The 15418-nt window shown below is 51.8% G+C and overlaps 1 protein-coding gene across 1 annotated transcript; it reads left to right on the top strand.

Annotated features, from left to right (window-relative positions):
* The first annotated feature begins 1505 nt into the window (after positions 1 to 1505).
* LOC112541924 (SLAM family member 5) lies at positions 1506 to 9778 on the top strand. The gene is made up of 7 exons (XM_088151140.1): positions 1506 to 1873; positions 3789 to 4118; positions 5470 to 5733; positions 7140 to 7178; positions 7953 to 8063; positions 8617 to 8765; positions 9370 to 9778. The coding sequence occupies exons 1-6, from the start codon at positions 1825 to 1827 to the stop codon at positions 8727 to 8729; spliced, it is 906 nt and encodes a 301-aa protein (XP_088007266.1). The 5' UTR covers positions 1506 to 1824; the 3' UTR covers positions 8730 to 8765; positions 9370 to 9778.
* Positions 9779 to 15418: the final 5640 nt, after the last annotated feature.

Raw genomic sequence — 15418 nt, 5'->3', positions numbered from 1 at the left:
TCTAGTGCACTGCTTCTCAACCTCAGCAACTCTAAGATGGGTGGACTTCAATCCCTTCAAATTCAGTCAACTCCCATGGTCCTAGCCTCCAGAAACGCCTGAAAATGGAGTTATTCCAAAGGGTCTGCGATAGGTCACCCAGATTAATCAGGGTTTTATACACACACACACACACACACACACACACACACACATTCTCCTTCCATGGAGGTTTTTATTTGTACCAGTGTTTCTCAACCTTGGCAACTTTAAGATGGGTGGACTTGAACTCCCAGAATTCCCCAGCCAGCATGTTGAAGTCCACCCTTCTTCAAGCTGCTGGGGTTGGGAAGCGCTGGTCTCGTGGTTAAGGCCCCAGGCTAGAAACCGGGAGACCATGAGTTCTAGCCCGGCCTGAGGCCAGAACCAGCTGGGCGACCTTGGCCAGTCTCTCTCGCTCACCCCAGGAAGAAGAACACAAGGGCAAGCCACTTCTGAAAACGTTGCCAAGAACACTGCAGGGGCTAGGCACACACACACACACACACACACAGACACACACACACACACACACAGACCCTGAACCACAAAGGAGCCAATCATATTTCAACCTAGGATCCCAGGGAGGCCCAGAATGTTGGGTTAATTGAGTAAACCATGATAAAGGTAACCACTGATAAGGGTATCATGGAAACCTAGCCCTGTTGTAGGCAGTGAAACCAGAGCTCTTCTTCATTTATTCCAACCTTTGCATCGGTTCTACCATGTTCGTGTTGGGGGGCCACCCTCCTTATGACCATGAACACCCTTTCCTTTCGCCCCTCGAACCTGCTGCCCCAATTTTCTACAGGTTATTCTGGCTAATAAAGATCCATAGCAATCTTTTCCCCAAATACAAAAGTAACAAACACTTCAACAAAAGTGTTTAAGGTAGTTTGGAAACGTCAATCTTCAAGTCAATTTCATCATGTCTGCCTCTCCTCCAAACGTCGCCCCTTCTGGTGGAAAACCAAATGCTACAACCGCTCGAATTTTTCAGCCACGTAGAGATGCTAAAGTGGAGTCCTTGGGGGTCTCTGAGCTTGGAGGTTTTCTTGCAAACGTTTCGTTACCCGGCTAGGTCACATCTTCAGTGCTAGAAGGGAGATGTGACCTAGCCGGGTAGCGAAATGTCGGCAAGAAAACCACCAAGCTCAGAGGACCCAAACTCAAGGGCTCCACAGTTCAGCCCTGAGCTCCAGAGATTCTCTTCTCTCCGCGGAGATGCCAATGACGGGTTGGGTCCCCAGCACCGTGAACCAGTCTCCGGGGGTTGAAAAGAAGGGGTCCAGGGCGACAGACAGCGACCCTCTGAAGCCTCCTAAGTTCAAATCGCGCTCTTGAGCCTGCCTGGGGAAAGGCCTTTCCGCCACAGGAGGAAGGAAGTAAAGCCGCGAGTGAGCGAGGCCCACCTCAAACGCTACTTCGCAGCTAGACGAAAGGGGCAAGGAGGGTCCTTCCCACGAGAAGGAAGGAGGTCAGCCGCGGAGAGGATTCGCACGGTGCTTCTCAGCTCACTGAGTGATTAGTAAGCTATTTCTGTGTAATGCAAAAGAAAAGATAAATAGGTCTCTATAATATGAGCTCGTACAAACTAAATTAGATCAGAGAAAACAAAAGTGCAATAAGAAAAAATAGGAAAAAGTAGGAAAAAACAGGAACAGTAATTTCAACAGAACAATGAGCAAGCAGTAAGATGCTTGCGTGAACCTGGAGGAAGTCTCGGTTTGCTCCCGGCAGAAAAGGCCGAACCCTGCAGGAGACAGGCGTAGCAGAAAGAACCAGGACCCTCTTGGATGACCAGGCATGATTAGCAAAAGTATTTTCTCTGTTTTGTGCTCCTTCCTCCTTGCTGGTAAGTTCTGCTCATGTTTTCACCCCTCCAGTTTGTTCCTTGCAGACCGTTTCTAAAACTATTGCATTTGATAGCTGCCACCCAAAGTAAAGGGAAGATGACTTGGGTGCAAATCTTTCATTTTTTTGAAGACTCTGCTCCCTTCCCATTTCCAGACTCTGCTGACAAGCAGTTTGTGGGCTAGAACCAACCGAGTCCCCCGTTTTTCAGATCAACCCACTGAGCAAAGCATTAGAAATATCGTGTAAGCTGCTGATCTGGGGATCTCCTCGATCTGTGCTCATGCGGGTAGTGCAGAGGGAGCCCAGCGATAGAGGCAGAGGAGAATCTTCCTGGAGGTTTTTCTTCAAAACCTCAAGGTTATCGTTGCGTTGATCCAGATCATTCTGAAGGGAGCGAATTGCTCAAAAGCTGAGATGACGATAACTGGTTTGCTGGGCAGAACAGAAGAGAAACTTATCGATTTAGCCCTCTGACCATATCAACAGTATAAAAGCAGTGCAGAGAGATCAAAAACAGAGAAAGATCAAGTGTGGACTGCTGGTGGGCTGGCCTGAAGAATCAGGGGGCGGGGGGCAAGTGGGGGGATTGGACCATCCGGTTAGGTTGTCTCAGGAGAGCACAGGTTCCCCCTTCTCACAAATCCAACTGTAAACCACTCGCTGGCCACGTCTGCAATTTTAGTGTAAATGTACACTCCCGTTGCAGGCAGAGAATATTGCTAAAGAAAAGTTTGTTAGCTGTGTTAGCAAGTCCAAAGAATAATCTTGGGTAGTATGAAGAAATCTGCAAATCTCCGCAGAGGTAACCGTAGAACTAGAGCAGATATGCTGCGTGGAACAGAAAAGTTCCTTTTCTAAAGGCTAAAAAGGTAATGAATTAGTAAGAAACGGCACCACCTTTTGTGTGGAAAGCCTGGCCCCTGTGCTGAAAAGGACACAGAAAGAAGATCAGCTGCTTTTCTTTCCTCCTGGGTGAGGGTTTGGTTCCTGCCTGTGTGTTGTTCCGGTTTCGTCCAGGCCATTATAGCACCACTTAAATCTTCTTCGAGATCAAATGTGTACTTGGCCTGTGTGTGGATTTACAACCCCGTATCCTTTGGAGTGTTCACCGGAACCAGAGAGGATCCCTTCCACGCATCCATCTTGTCACTTAGTTGTCTTCAAGTGGCGCCCCCCACATCAGGCTTTCTTCCCTGGCATAATTCCCACGGTCCTTCCTCTTGTTCCTTGGGTTACCTGGCCTCTTTGAATCCTAACCCTTATTTTTATTGTTATGCCCAACGACTGTCTGTGTCTTTGTGGTCTTCATAAACTCTAAATATACTCTAAAGCTCTCAAAAGGTTGTGTCTGGGGCTAGAGTCCAGTCACAAGGCCTGGGCTTCTCCAGATGCCGGGAAGGACCACAAGGATGACCTGGTCCAACCCTCTGCAATACGCAGGAGAACCAGTTAAAGCATTCAAGGGCCTTCGTCTTTCCCCATTGTGGGAAAGGCCTTGTTCCTACCACCCCGGTTGAGGGGAAGAAAATAAATTGGTGGCCGCAAATAGCAGCGGCATCACGTGGGGTCTCCAGGTGAAGGGGACCAGCCTGGGGGCAGAGGGAGCCTAACTCCAACTGGTACTTTGAATGACCCGATCAGGAGGCCTCCAGGTGACCCCTTTAGGTGGCCTGGTCAGCCTGAGTCTTGGCGGGGCTTTGGGTCTCCCTGGCTGGGCAGATCCTCTTTGAGCCCCAAGGGGAAGGACCCAGCTCCCGAGTAGGCCATCACCAAGAGAGGCCCCACCACATCCTCTAGCCTGGAGCCATCTTGTCCTTTCTCAGCAAAGGTTTTCCTGGAATGAGGGTCAGAAATGGGATGCTTGAAAGTTGACTTAGCTGACTTAACCCCGAAGTCTTCCTCTCTTCTCTCAGGCCCTGCAGAAGCTGCTGCAGCCAAAGGACTGAATGGCGTTCTGGGGGAGTCGGTCACTTTCCAACTGAAGACCCCTCCACCATTTCAAACGATTTCTTGGAGTAAAAGTGTCGGCGGACAGCCTAGTATTATTGCTGTGCTGACCTTTCAGGAGCCATGTGTCGCCCTGACACCGCTCCCGGCCTTCAGAAATCGAGTGAAGGTCTCCGAGGACTGCAGCGAATTACGCCTCGGCCATCTAGAGCCAGAGGATGCTGCCAGATATGCCGCACAAATTGTTTTACCAACCAACGCGACAGAGGTGGAATCCTTTGAGCTGCTACTTTCTAGTAAGTATCCCAGCCATGGCAGCGAATTCCTGGTCTTCCGCATTCGCCCAGGGCAGGCGGGGGGCTTTTCTGCTGGCAGGGGGCAGGGGGCTTTCGGTGTCCGGCTTCTGAAGAGGTGCAGTTTGGGGTGGAGCCCCATCGCCGCTCACCTGCTGCTCCTCCGTTTTTAACCTCCATCCCAGCACACTCGGCCCATCAGAGGTTTGGGCAAATCTTTGTCAATCTCAGCAGTGCAAATAGGCTAAACGTGTTCTGATCAGGCCTGCCCTTGCTTACCTTTGGGGTCCCAAAAAAGACCACCCGTTTCCTTCCTCTTCCACCCTACCCGCATTTTTCCACCCCAGGAGCTCCGGCACAGCTGAGGACTTGCATTTCTCCGGCTGGTTAGAAGCTCCAGCTGTGTCCTGCTACCTCTTCCCCATTGGAAGGGGGCCCATGGGGGCCCAGCCCAGCTGTCTCCAGGCTTGACTCTCCAGGGGGGTAGGCTGGGCTGGGCCAGGCCAAGGGGGTCCCAGCATGGGGTCGCAGGAAGAGAGAGGTGGGTTTGCTTTGGGGCTGGGATCTCCACAGACCTGGGTTTAGGATCCTCTGCATGGATCTGGTGGGACTGGCTGGAGCCACGAACCCTTTGGGGAAGAGTCAGGGGTTCCTTGGCGGGGTGAGCCTGGGGGCTGCAGAGACACGCACGTGTTCCTCATCTTGCCATCAGTCCATGGCTTGGTATAAGGAGGGCTGGGTGGAAGGCATCCAGGCTGCCATTACTCAAGTGGATGGGGGTCCCTGCCACCTCTACCATGGTGTGCCTCTCCCTTCACAATGAGCACCACATGTGAGAGGCGGGATTACAGTGGTACCTCGGGTTACGAACGCCTCTGTTAACGAACTTTTCGGGTTACGACCAGCTCCGGCCGCAAAAATTTACCTCGGTTTGCGAACTCCGCCTCGGGGTACGAACAGGATACGCGGCCATTTTCCCTCCCGTGACACAGTCCACAGCCATTTTCCACTCCTGACACGTGGTTGTAGGGAGGGGACTCTCCCTCCAAGCAATAGCCGCCTCCCTATCCTCCACGCCAGAACGGATTAACAGTAATTACATTGAACCTTATGGGGAAATTTCCTTCGGGTTGCGACCAATTCGGGGTGCGACCAGAGTCACAGAATGAATTAAATTCGTAACCCGAGGTTCCACTGTATGTTATTTATGACAGAAAGGGGGACACGTATTTCCCTGCCCTAATCTAAGCAAAACCTTTCACGGAGGCCCAGCTGTTGCTACTTTTCCTTCCTCCTTGGCCTTCCTGTGACTTCGTGGTCTTCCACAAACGGTGTCTCTCCATTTCCTGCCCAGGACGGTTGCTGGACTCTCAGCTGAGAGTGACCTGCATTCCCGATGGTGGTGGAAATGGGACTTGGCAGCTGAATTGCTCCACAGGGGCCTGGGAAGACGGGGTGGAGTTCAGCTGGATCCCAGCCATCCAGGGCAAGGGTCCCACCCGTGGGAATTCTGCGATCAAGATCATCTCCCAAGACCTTGATCTCAGTGTCACCTGCAGAGCAGAAAACCCGGTCAGCAACGCATCCACGACGGTCTCCTTAAAGGAAGTTTGTTCTGGTAAGGTTTTGTCTCCTTGGGGCAGAGGGGCGGTGGTGGGTGAGGCTGAGCAGGAGGGCAGTCAGGAGAGAAAAGGTCCTGCAGAAGGTGGAACTTTCCAGGGTTATTCGCGCAGTAGCACCATTGGAGTAGGGAGGTCGTTGGGCTGCAAACAATGTTCCAGAAGAATAAAATTAAGCACTTCTGCATAGCATCAGTGCTCATATTCTTATAATTTATATTTCCTCTTTCGATCAAGCTGACTGAAGGGATCTCCAACTGGCACTGGACATCTTATTTGGCCCTTCAAATTTCCAGTTGCATTGGACTACAGATATAGCATGAACTGCTAGAAAGCTGCTGGTTGCTGAATTTCTCCAGTCTCTGAATCCGTTCAGCAACTCAGCACTCCTGAGATTGCCAACTGATGCATCCTGTTTGCATCTTTTCCTTGTCAATGAGAAGCCCCACCTGCAAGATGTAATTGGGACGACTCCGTGAGGAATCCCATATAGACAGTGTCCGAGGAGAAAAAACTGGCTCCGCGGCCAACGAAATGCCGAAAAGGCTTCCGGCAAAGCTGACCAGTTAATGTGGGAGAAAGCAGCCTCCTTGCCTTGCCTTGCCCTGACCCTGACCCTGACCCTGACCCTGACCCTGACCCTGACCCTGACCCTGACCCTGACCCCACCCTGGGATCCGGGACACCGAATCAGGGGAGCTCGCAGCCTGGACGGATCCTGAAACAAGGGTCGCGATTCCTCGTTTGCTTCTTTGCTAGGCAGATCTCTAGATGGCAAGAGAAAAATTGATGGTGATCCTGCACAGACATTCCAGTCAATCGGAATATATTTCACCTGATTAAATCCACCTCCTGAATTGGCAGAGCTGTTGGATAGAAAAGTCTTTACAGTTTGGGAGAGAAGACAGTTTTATCTTAAGCTAGCTGCTCGTACATATGTCTTGGGTTTAAAAAAGAGGGATGTTAACGCTTCACTCCCTGAAATGGGCTGCTGAGTAGCATTGGATGGCTCTCGCGATAAAATTATCTATTTATCTTGTGATAACATTCGTTTTACCGGCCTTGCCTCCAGAAATGGGTTAAGGATCTGATGGAATGAATTTCCTGCCCTACATTTGCTATTATTTCTCCTGTTTCAATTTTCAAGAGTTTTGTGTTGTAGTGAAGAATAGAGAAAGGTTCTTTTCCCCGAGAAAATGATCTTAAAATAAACTCCTGTGTGAGAGAGACCCCAGGGCGGCGTGTGAGCTTGATGGCGTGCTTCAAAGATGGCCAAGTGTGTGGGGTAACTGTCAAATGAATGGCTTCATGAAACCAGAGATTCACGATTGCTCATCGCCTGATCTCTGCTTCCTTTCGATCTGCTCTCTTGCACTTACATTCTGCCCATCACGTTGAACCCCAGAGAGGAGACCAGTGACGGAGGTTCCCCCCCAGGACAACGGTGAGCTTTCTGCACTGATTTATTCAATTCCAGTTATAAGGCTGCCCATTCTACTGTGGGGATTCTGGGTGGCTAACCGCAATTAAAAACAAAAGAACGAACACAATAAAATACACAACCAGCAACCAAGATGAAACAACAACAACAACAGGAAGAGCAATTAAAACAACCATTTCACATGCCCGGGATGCAACCACGTCTGCAGGGCCTTGCAAAAGGCCGGCAGGGATGGGGCCAAGCTATTCCCCATGGCGGTGATCTTCCAAAGGGCACAACAGAAGAGGGTCCCCAAGATAATGCTCCCTAATTGAGGGGACTCAAAGCAGGCCGATTGTGCCAGATCTGGTGGGATGGGCGGACGCAAACATGTGAGCCTTGGAAAGTTTGACAATGTGCTCCACAGTCTCTGAGTGGGTCTGGTCATTGTTCACCGGGAGACTATTAGGGTCCCATTGGGAAGGAGCGGGGTCGGGGTCAGCCCTAGCAAGGCTGGGTGACTGTGGATTCAGGGATCCTCTGGCTCCAGGGACCTTCCAACTGGGGTTCTTGAGGGGGTCCCACGTCCCTCGATGGAACCGCTGCATAATTTGGGGCAGCTCCTGGACTCTTGGCTCAGCCTGGTTCACTGCCCTGGTTGCTGGACGGATGCTGGGTGAAGTCAAGGTGCTGGTCGTCTGCGTGGGGCTGGCGGGTTCTTCTGTGGCATGGGGTCAGGTACTATCCATTCCCACGTGCCTGCTGAAAGGATTAACAGGGGCTGTTGCTCTTTTCCAGAAAATAGCCCCTATAGGCTGCCTCTTGGGGTCCTGCTGTGCCTCATCAAAGTGGGAAATCTCCTCCTTCTTGGCTGTGTGGGGCTGATTCTGATGATGAAGTTCAGAAAAGGTACCATCTTAAGGAGTCCTCTGAGAAAACCAGCCCTTCCACTTCTCTTTTCCTGCTCCTTCTGCCCCAAAGGAGATAACGGGTGATCCAGAGTAACAAGGTGGAATATCTGGACCTGCCAGTCCCCTTTGCTCCCATCTAGTGTCATCTGGATTGCTGCAGCCTAGAACCCAGGGAAGAGGGCCTCAGGGCTTAGTGCCCGTGCCATGTTCCAGCCCCTTGTGCTCAGCCCCAGGGCCTGGTCACCAGAGCTCCAGTGTCCCTGGTCCCCGTGCTGCTGCTAAATGCCAGGCTGGTCTGCAGTGAGGTAGAATCTTACCTTACGTCATACCAGGTTTCACATGACTTCCACCCCCCTTGGAGAAATCCCCCCCCCATACAGCATCCCCACAAGGGAAGGTTGGAGGGCATCTCTTCAACCCAGGATGCACTTACCACTGCCTACATCCAGCCTCCTGGCACCTGCCTGGTCCCCCTGGCCAAGCAGGTGGGGCAGGGATCCAATCCGCAGCTGGCACAGCTAAGAGCACAGAGGACCCTCTCTGTTTCTCAGGATCCACAGATCCAGAGGGATCCCAAGGACCTCCACAGCACAAAGCCTCCGTCATCTCAGCCAGATTTGCCGAAGAGCGCTGGGTGCAAAGTCACTCCGGAGAGTCCACGTAGATTTCCGCTTTGAGCCTTCCTCCTCCATGGTAGCAGGTAGACGATGAATCAATCAATAAATCAATCCATCCATCCATCCATCCATCCATCAATGCTGCAGCCAAGCTCCGCCTTCCCCTTTTGCACCCTCTGGCCCGCTCCGGTTGGCAGCCCTTTGGATCTCGGCTTTCTGGCGCCGTCTCCCAAAGCTCAACCATGGCCCTTCCCACTCCTTGAGGAGGAGGAGGAGGAGGAGGAGGAGGAGGAGGAGGAGGAGGAGGAAGGCCGCTGGCCCGATGGCTGCCGGCCTCCCAGAGGAGGCTCCAGCCATCTCCTGGGCCCAGTCCCAGCCTGACCGGCGGACCTCTCCAAAGATTCTCCCTCCTGCCTCTTCTCTGCCGGGCGCCCATGTTCTTCCGCGCGGCCTTTAAGGTGCTCCTTTGGGACGAGGGACTTCCGTGCGCAACCAAGGGAAGGCGGTGGCCAGTTCTGCCAGTGCAAGGGGCTTGAAGGGTGGCCGCGGGGCTGTCGCACGGGGCTTCTCTGCGGCCGGGCCCTGCCTGGCCCCCCACATCCCAACTGCCCAGCAAGCTGCTTTCGCCCTGCCTTGCCTGGCCCCCAGAGAAACCCATGTTTGTTTGTTTGCTTGTTTCGTATTCAGCAGCTGAAGCGTGAGAGTGAGAAGACGGGCATGAAATACGGAGGAGGTTTGGCCACGAAAGAGCCAGGGCGTGCCTGTGGCGGAGCTCAATCCACGTGGGAGAACTGTGCAAGGGGGAGAGGATGGGGGTTTGACCAAGCAGACGGGGGTCTTGCTCTCCCGCTCTCCGGAAGGTTGGAAACTTTTGAACTCGGGTGACTCTTCTCTGTAAATGTGCGTCGCAGGGTTTCCAGAGGGCTTTACGCTAGCGTGGATGAGGGGAATTAGGAAACGGTGCTCTATTGTATAATGCTTTTGATGGTTTAATGCTTTCAAATTTTAATGTTCTGTAAACTTTGCAGTTGCTCGAGAGCTTGGTGTTCAACAAACATCTGTCACTTTTCTTCTGTAGCCTGTACTCCTTCCATAATAAAAATGCACGACAGAAAATGCATAAAAGGACATTCGTTTGCCTTCTAAAACTACCGTGCTTGTTTCCTTGCTGCAAACCCAAACCTGACCCACTTTAGCACACGACACCCCCGTTCCTATCCGGCAGCTGCTTTGGTGGCTGCTTCTAAACCGGGTTATGTGCGGGCTTAGCAAACCCTCAGAAGGTTGGTTGCAGGCGAGTCCCTTAAGCCTTTGCGATTCGTTTCGTTTGTCGGTGTCTGCTATCCCTTTCTGGCTGAGTCGCCTGCGACCCCGTCAGCGAGAGCGGCCTGTCTCGGCTCGCCCTGTCTGGACAAGAGGCCGCTGGGCGAGGAGAGCCGGCCCGCCCTCCTTCTGGGCATCCCCAGGGGCAGATGGTGAGCGCAGCTCTCCAATGAAGCCTCTCGCCCTTCGAAGGCCCACCGAGCTCTGCCGACTTTGTCTCAGACGGGGACAGAATCAGGGGCACAAAGTGCGTGGAAATCTTTTCTGGGAACAAACGATGGGAAAGAGAGAATTTATGCCGTTTACCAATTCACTGGTGCCCCCCAGAGACAGAATCAGGATTTTAGGGTGTAGGAAAAACTTACGTTTTAATGAACTTTAAAACTTCACGTTTTGATTCAAATTTTACCTTTCAATGAAGCATTCTTCTGGTCACCATCCAAAGTTTGCTACTAGTCAGGCGTACGCAGAATGGCATACTTCAGGATCCAAGCGCTACCTGGCAGGTGCATCCGTTGAAAAGAATGGAAGATCTCCAGAGAAATTTATGGAAGATTGTCCTGAGCAGACCGATTTCAAAGCTCTTTTACGCTTTGTATTTTTTTCCTTTTCTTTTCTCGAGTTGTAGATTATGAAAAATAAAAATAATTGATAAAAAAATAAAAAAAGAAGAGTCAAGAAGGCAGCTGCGAAAACGTTGCCAAGAACACTGCAGGGGCTAGGCACACACACACAGACGCACGCACACACAGACACACACACACACACACAGACCCTGAACCACAAAGGAGCCAATCATATTTCAACCTAGGATCCCAGGGAGGCCCAGAATGTTGGGTTAATTGAGTAAACCATGATAAAGGTAACCACTGATAAGGGTATCATGGAAACCTAGCCCTGTTGTAGGCAGTGAAACCAGAGCTCTTCTTCATTTATTCCAACCTTTGCATCGGTTCTACCATGTTCGTGTTGGGGGCCACCCTCCTTATGACCATGAACACCCTCACCTTTCGCCCCCCGAACCTGCTGCCCCAATTTTCTACAGATTATTCTGGCTAATAAAGATCCATAGCAATCTTTTCCCCAAATACAAAAGTAACAAACACTTCAACAAAAGTGTTTAAGGTAGTTTGGAAACGTCAATCTTCAAGTCAATTTCATCATGTCTGCCTCTCCTCCAAACGTCGCCCCTTCTGGTGGAAAACCAAATGCTACAACCGCTCGAATTTTTCAGCCACGTAGAGATGCTAAAGTGGAGTCCTTGGGGTCTCTGAGCTTGGAGGTTTTCTTGCAAACGTTTCGTTACCCGGCTAGGTCACATCTTCAGTGCTAGAAGGGAGATGTGACCTAGCCGGGTAGCGAAATGTCGGCAAGAAAACCACCAAGCTCAGAGGACCCAAACTCAAGGGCTCCACAGTTCAGCCCTGAGCTCCAGAGATTCTCTTCTCTCCGCGGAGATGCCAATGACGGGTTGGGTCCCCAGCACCGTGAACCAGTCTCCGGGGTTGAAAAGAAGGGGTCCAGGGCGACAGACAGCGACCCTCTGAAGCCTCCTAAGTTCAAATCGCGCTCTTGAGCCTGCCTGGGGAAAGGCCTTTCCGCCACAGGAGGAAGGAAGTAAAGCCGCGAGTGAGCGAGGCCCACCTCAAACGCTACTTCGCAGCTAGACGAAAGGGGCAAGGAGGGTCCTTCCCACGAGAAGGAAGGAGGTCAGCCGCGGAGAGGATTCGCACGGTGCTTCTCAGCTCACTGAGTGATTAGTAAGCTATTTCTGTGTAATGCAAAAGAAAAGATAAATAGGTCTCTATAATATGAGCTCGTACAAACTAAATTAGATCAGAGAAAACAAAAGTGCAATAAGAAAAAATAGGAAAAAGTAGGAAAAAACAGGAACAGTAATTTCAACAGAACAATGAGCAAGCAGTAAGATGCTTGCGTGAACCTGGAGGAAGTCTCGGTTTGCTCCCGGCAGAAAAGGCCGAACCCTGCAGGAGACAGGCGTAGCAGAAAGAACCAGGACCCTCTTGGATGACCAGGCATGATTAGCAAAAGTATTTTCTCTGTTTTGTGCTCCTTCCTCCTTGCTGGTAAGTTCTGCTCATGTTTTCACCCCTCCAGTTTGTTCCTTGCAGACCGTTTCTAAAACTATTGCATTTGATAGCTGCCACCCAAAGTAAAGGGAAGATGACTTGGGTGCAAATCTTTCATTTTTTTGAAGACTCTGCTCCCTTCCCATTTCCAGACTCTGCTGACAAGCAGTTTGTGGGCTAGAACCAACCGAGTCCCCCCCGTTTTTCAGATCAACCCACTGAGCAAAGCATTAGAAATATCGTGTAAGCTGCTGATCTGGGGATCTCCTCGATCTGTGCTCATGCGGGTAGTGCAGAGGGAGCCCAGCGATAGAGGCAGAGGAGAATCTTCCTGGAGGTTTTTCTTCAAAACCTCAAGGTTATCGTTGCGTTGATCCAGATCATTCTGAAGGGAGCGAATTGCTCAAAAGCTGAGATGACGATAACTGGTTTGCTGGGCAGAACAGAAGAGAAACTTATCGATTTAGCCCTCTGACCATATCAACAGTATAAAAGCAGTGCAGAGAGATCAAAAACAGAGAAAGATCAAGTGTGGACTGCTGGTGGGCTGGCCTGAAGAATCAGGGGGCGGGGGGCAAGTGGGGGGGGGATTGGACCATCCGGTTAGGTTGTCTCAGGAGAGCACAGGTTCCCCCTTCTCACAAATCCAACTGTAAACCACTCGCTGGCCACGTCTGCAATTTTAGTGTAAATGTACACTCCCGTTGCAGGCAGAGAATATTGCTAAAGAAAAGTTTGTTAGCTGTGTTAGCAAGTCCAAAGAATAATCTTGGGTAGTATGAAGAAATCTGCAAATCTCCGCAGAGGTAACCGTAGAACTAGAGCAGATATGCTGCGTGGAACAGAAAAGTTCCTTTTCTAAAGGCTAAAAAGGTAATGAATTAGTAAGAAACGGCACCACCTTTTGTGTGGAAAAGCCTGGCCCCTGTGCTGAAAAGGACACAGAAAGAAGATCAGCTGCTTTTCTTTCCTCCTGGGTGAGGGTTTGGTTCCTGCCCGTGTGTTGTTCCGGTTTCGTCCAGGCCATTATAGCACCACTTAAATCTTCTTCGAGATCAAATGTGTACTTGGCCTGTGTGTGGATTTACAACCCCGTATCCTTTGGAGTGTTCACCGGAACCAGAGAGGATCCCTTCCACGCATCCATCTTGTCACTTAGTTGTCTTCAAGTGGCGCCCCCCACATCAGGCTTTCTTCCCTGGCATAATTCCCACGGTCCTTCCTCTTGTTCCTTGGGTTACCTGGCCTCTTTGAATCCTAACCCTTATTTTTATTGTTATGCCCAACGACTGTCTGTGTCTTTGTGGTCTTCATAAACTCTAAATATACTCTAAAGCTCTCAAAAGGTTGTGTCTGGGGCTAGAGTCCAGTCACAAGGCCTGGGCTTCTCCAGATGCCGGGAAGGACCACAAGGATGACCTGGTCCAACCCTCTGCAATACGCAGGAGAACCAGTTAAAGCATTCAAGGGCCTTCGTCTTTCCCCATTGTGGGAAAGGCCTTGTTCCTACCACCCCGGTTGAGGGGAAGAAAATAAATTGGTGGCCGCAAATAGCAGCGGCATCACGTGGGGTCTCCAGGTGAAGGGGACCAGCCTGGGGGCAGAGGGAGCCTAACTCCAACTGGTACTTTGAATGACCCGATCAGGAGGCCTCCAGGTGACCCCTTTAGGTGGCCTGGTCAGCCTGAGTCTTGGCGGGGCTTTGGGTCTCCCTGGCTGGGCAGATCCTCTTTTGAGCCCCAAGGGGAAGGACCCAGCTCCCGAGTAGGCCATCACCAAGAGAGGCCCCACCACATCCTCTAGCCTGGAGCCATCTTGTCCTTTCTCAGCAAAGGTTTTCCTGGAATGAGGGTCAGAAATGGGATGCTTGAAAGTTGACTTAGCTGACTTAACCCCGAAGTCTTCCTCTCTCTTCTCTCAGGCCCTGCAGAAGCTGCTGCAGCCAAAGGACTGAATGGCGTTCTGGGGGAGTCGGTCACTTTCCAACTGAAGACCCCTCCACCATTTCAAACGATTTCTTGGAGTAAAAGTGTCGGCGGACAGCCTAGTATTATTGCTGTGCTGACCTTTCAGGAGCCATGTGTCGCCCTGACACCGCTCCGGGCCTTCAGAAATCGAGTGAAGGTCTCCGAGGACTGCAGCGAATTACGCCTCGGCCATCTAGAGCCAGAGGATGCTGCCAGATATGCCGCACAAATTGTTTTACCAACCAACGCGACAGAGGTGGAATCCTTTGAGCTGCTACTTTCTAGTAAGTATCCCAGCCATGGCAGCGAATTCCTGGTCTTCCGCATTCGCCCAGGGCAGGCGGGGGGCTTTTCTGCTGGCAGGGGCACGGGACTTTCGGTGTCCGGCTTCTGAAGAGGTGCAGTTTGGGGTGGAGCCCCATCGCCGCTCACCTGCTGCTCCTCCGTTTTTAACCTCCATCCCAGCACACTCGGCCCATCAGAGGTTTGGGCAAATCTTTGTCAATCTCAGCAGTGCAAATAGGCTAAACGTGTTCTGATCAGGCCTGCCCTTGCTTACCTTTGGGGTCCCAAAAAAGACCACCCGTTTCCTTCCTCTTCCACCCTACCCGCATTTTTCCACCCCAGGAGCTCCGGCACAGCTGAGGACTTGCATTTCTCCGGCTGGTTAGAAGCTCCAGCTGTGTCCTGCTACCTCTTCCCCCTTGGAAGGGGGCCCATGGGGGCCCAGCCCAGCTGTCTCCAGGCTTGACTCTCCAGGGGGGTAGGCTGGGCTGGGCCAGGCCAAGGGGGTCCCAGCATGGGGTCGCAGGAAGAGAGAGGTGGGTTTGCTTTGGGGCTGGGATCTCCACAGACCTGGGTTTAGGATCCTCTGCATGGATCTGGTGGGACTGGCTGGAGCCACGAACCCTTTGGGGAAGAGTCAGGGGTTCCTTGGCGGGGTGAGCCTGGGGGCTGCAGAGACACGCACGTGTTCCTCATCTTGCCATCAGTCCATGGCTTGGTATAAGGAGGGCTGGGTGGAAGGCATCCAGGCTGCCATTACTCAAGTGGATGGGGGTCCCTGCCACCTCTACCATGGTGTGCCTCTCCCTTCACAATGAGCACCACATGTGAGAGGCGGGATTACAGTGGTACCTCGGGTTACGAACGCCTCTGTTAACGAACTTTTCGGGTTACGACCAGCTCCGGCCGCAAAAATTTACCTCGGTTTGCGAACTCCGCCTCGGGGTACGAACAGGATACGCGGCCATTTTCCCTCCCGTGACACAGTCCACAGCCATTTTCCACTCCTGACACGTGGTTGTAGGGAGGGGGACTCTCCCTCCAAGCAATAGCCGCCTCCCTATCCTCCAC

Source organism: Python bivittatus, unplaced genomic scaffold (genome assembly GCF_059951505.1).
Source record: "Python bivittatus isolate LINGU-HERP-01145 unplaced genomic scaffold, Pbiv_v1 ctg000660_np1212, whole genome shotgun sequence".
Classification (NCBI taxonomy): Eukaryota; Metazoa; Chordata; class Lepidosauria; order Squamata; family Pythonidae; genus Python; species Python bivittatus.
This window is presented reverse-complemented; position numbering and strand designations above follow the sequence as displayed.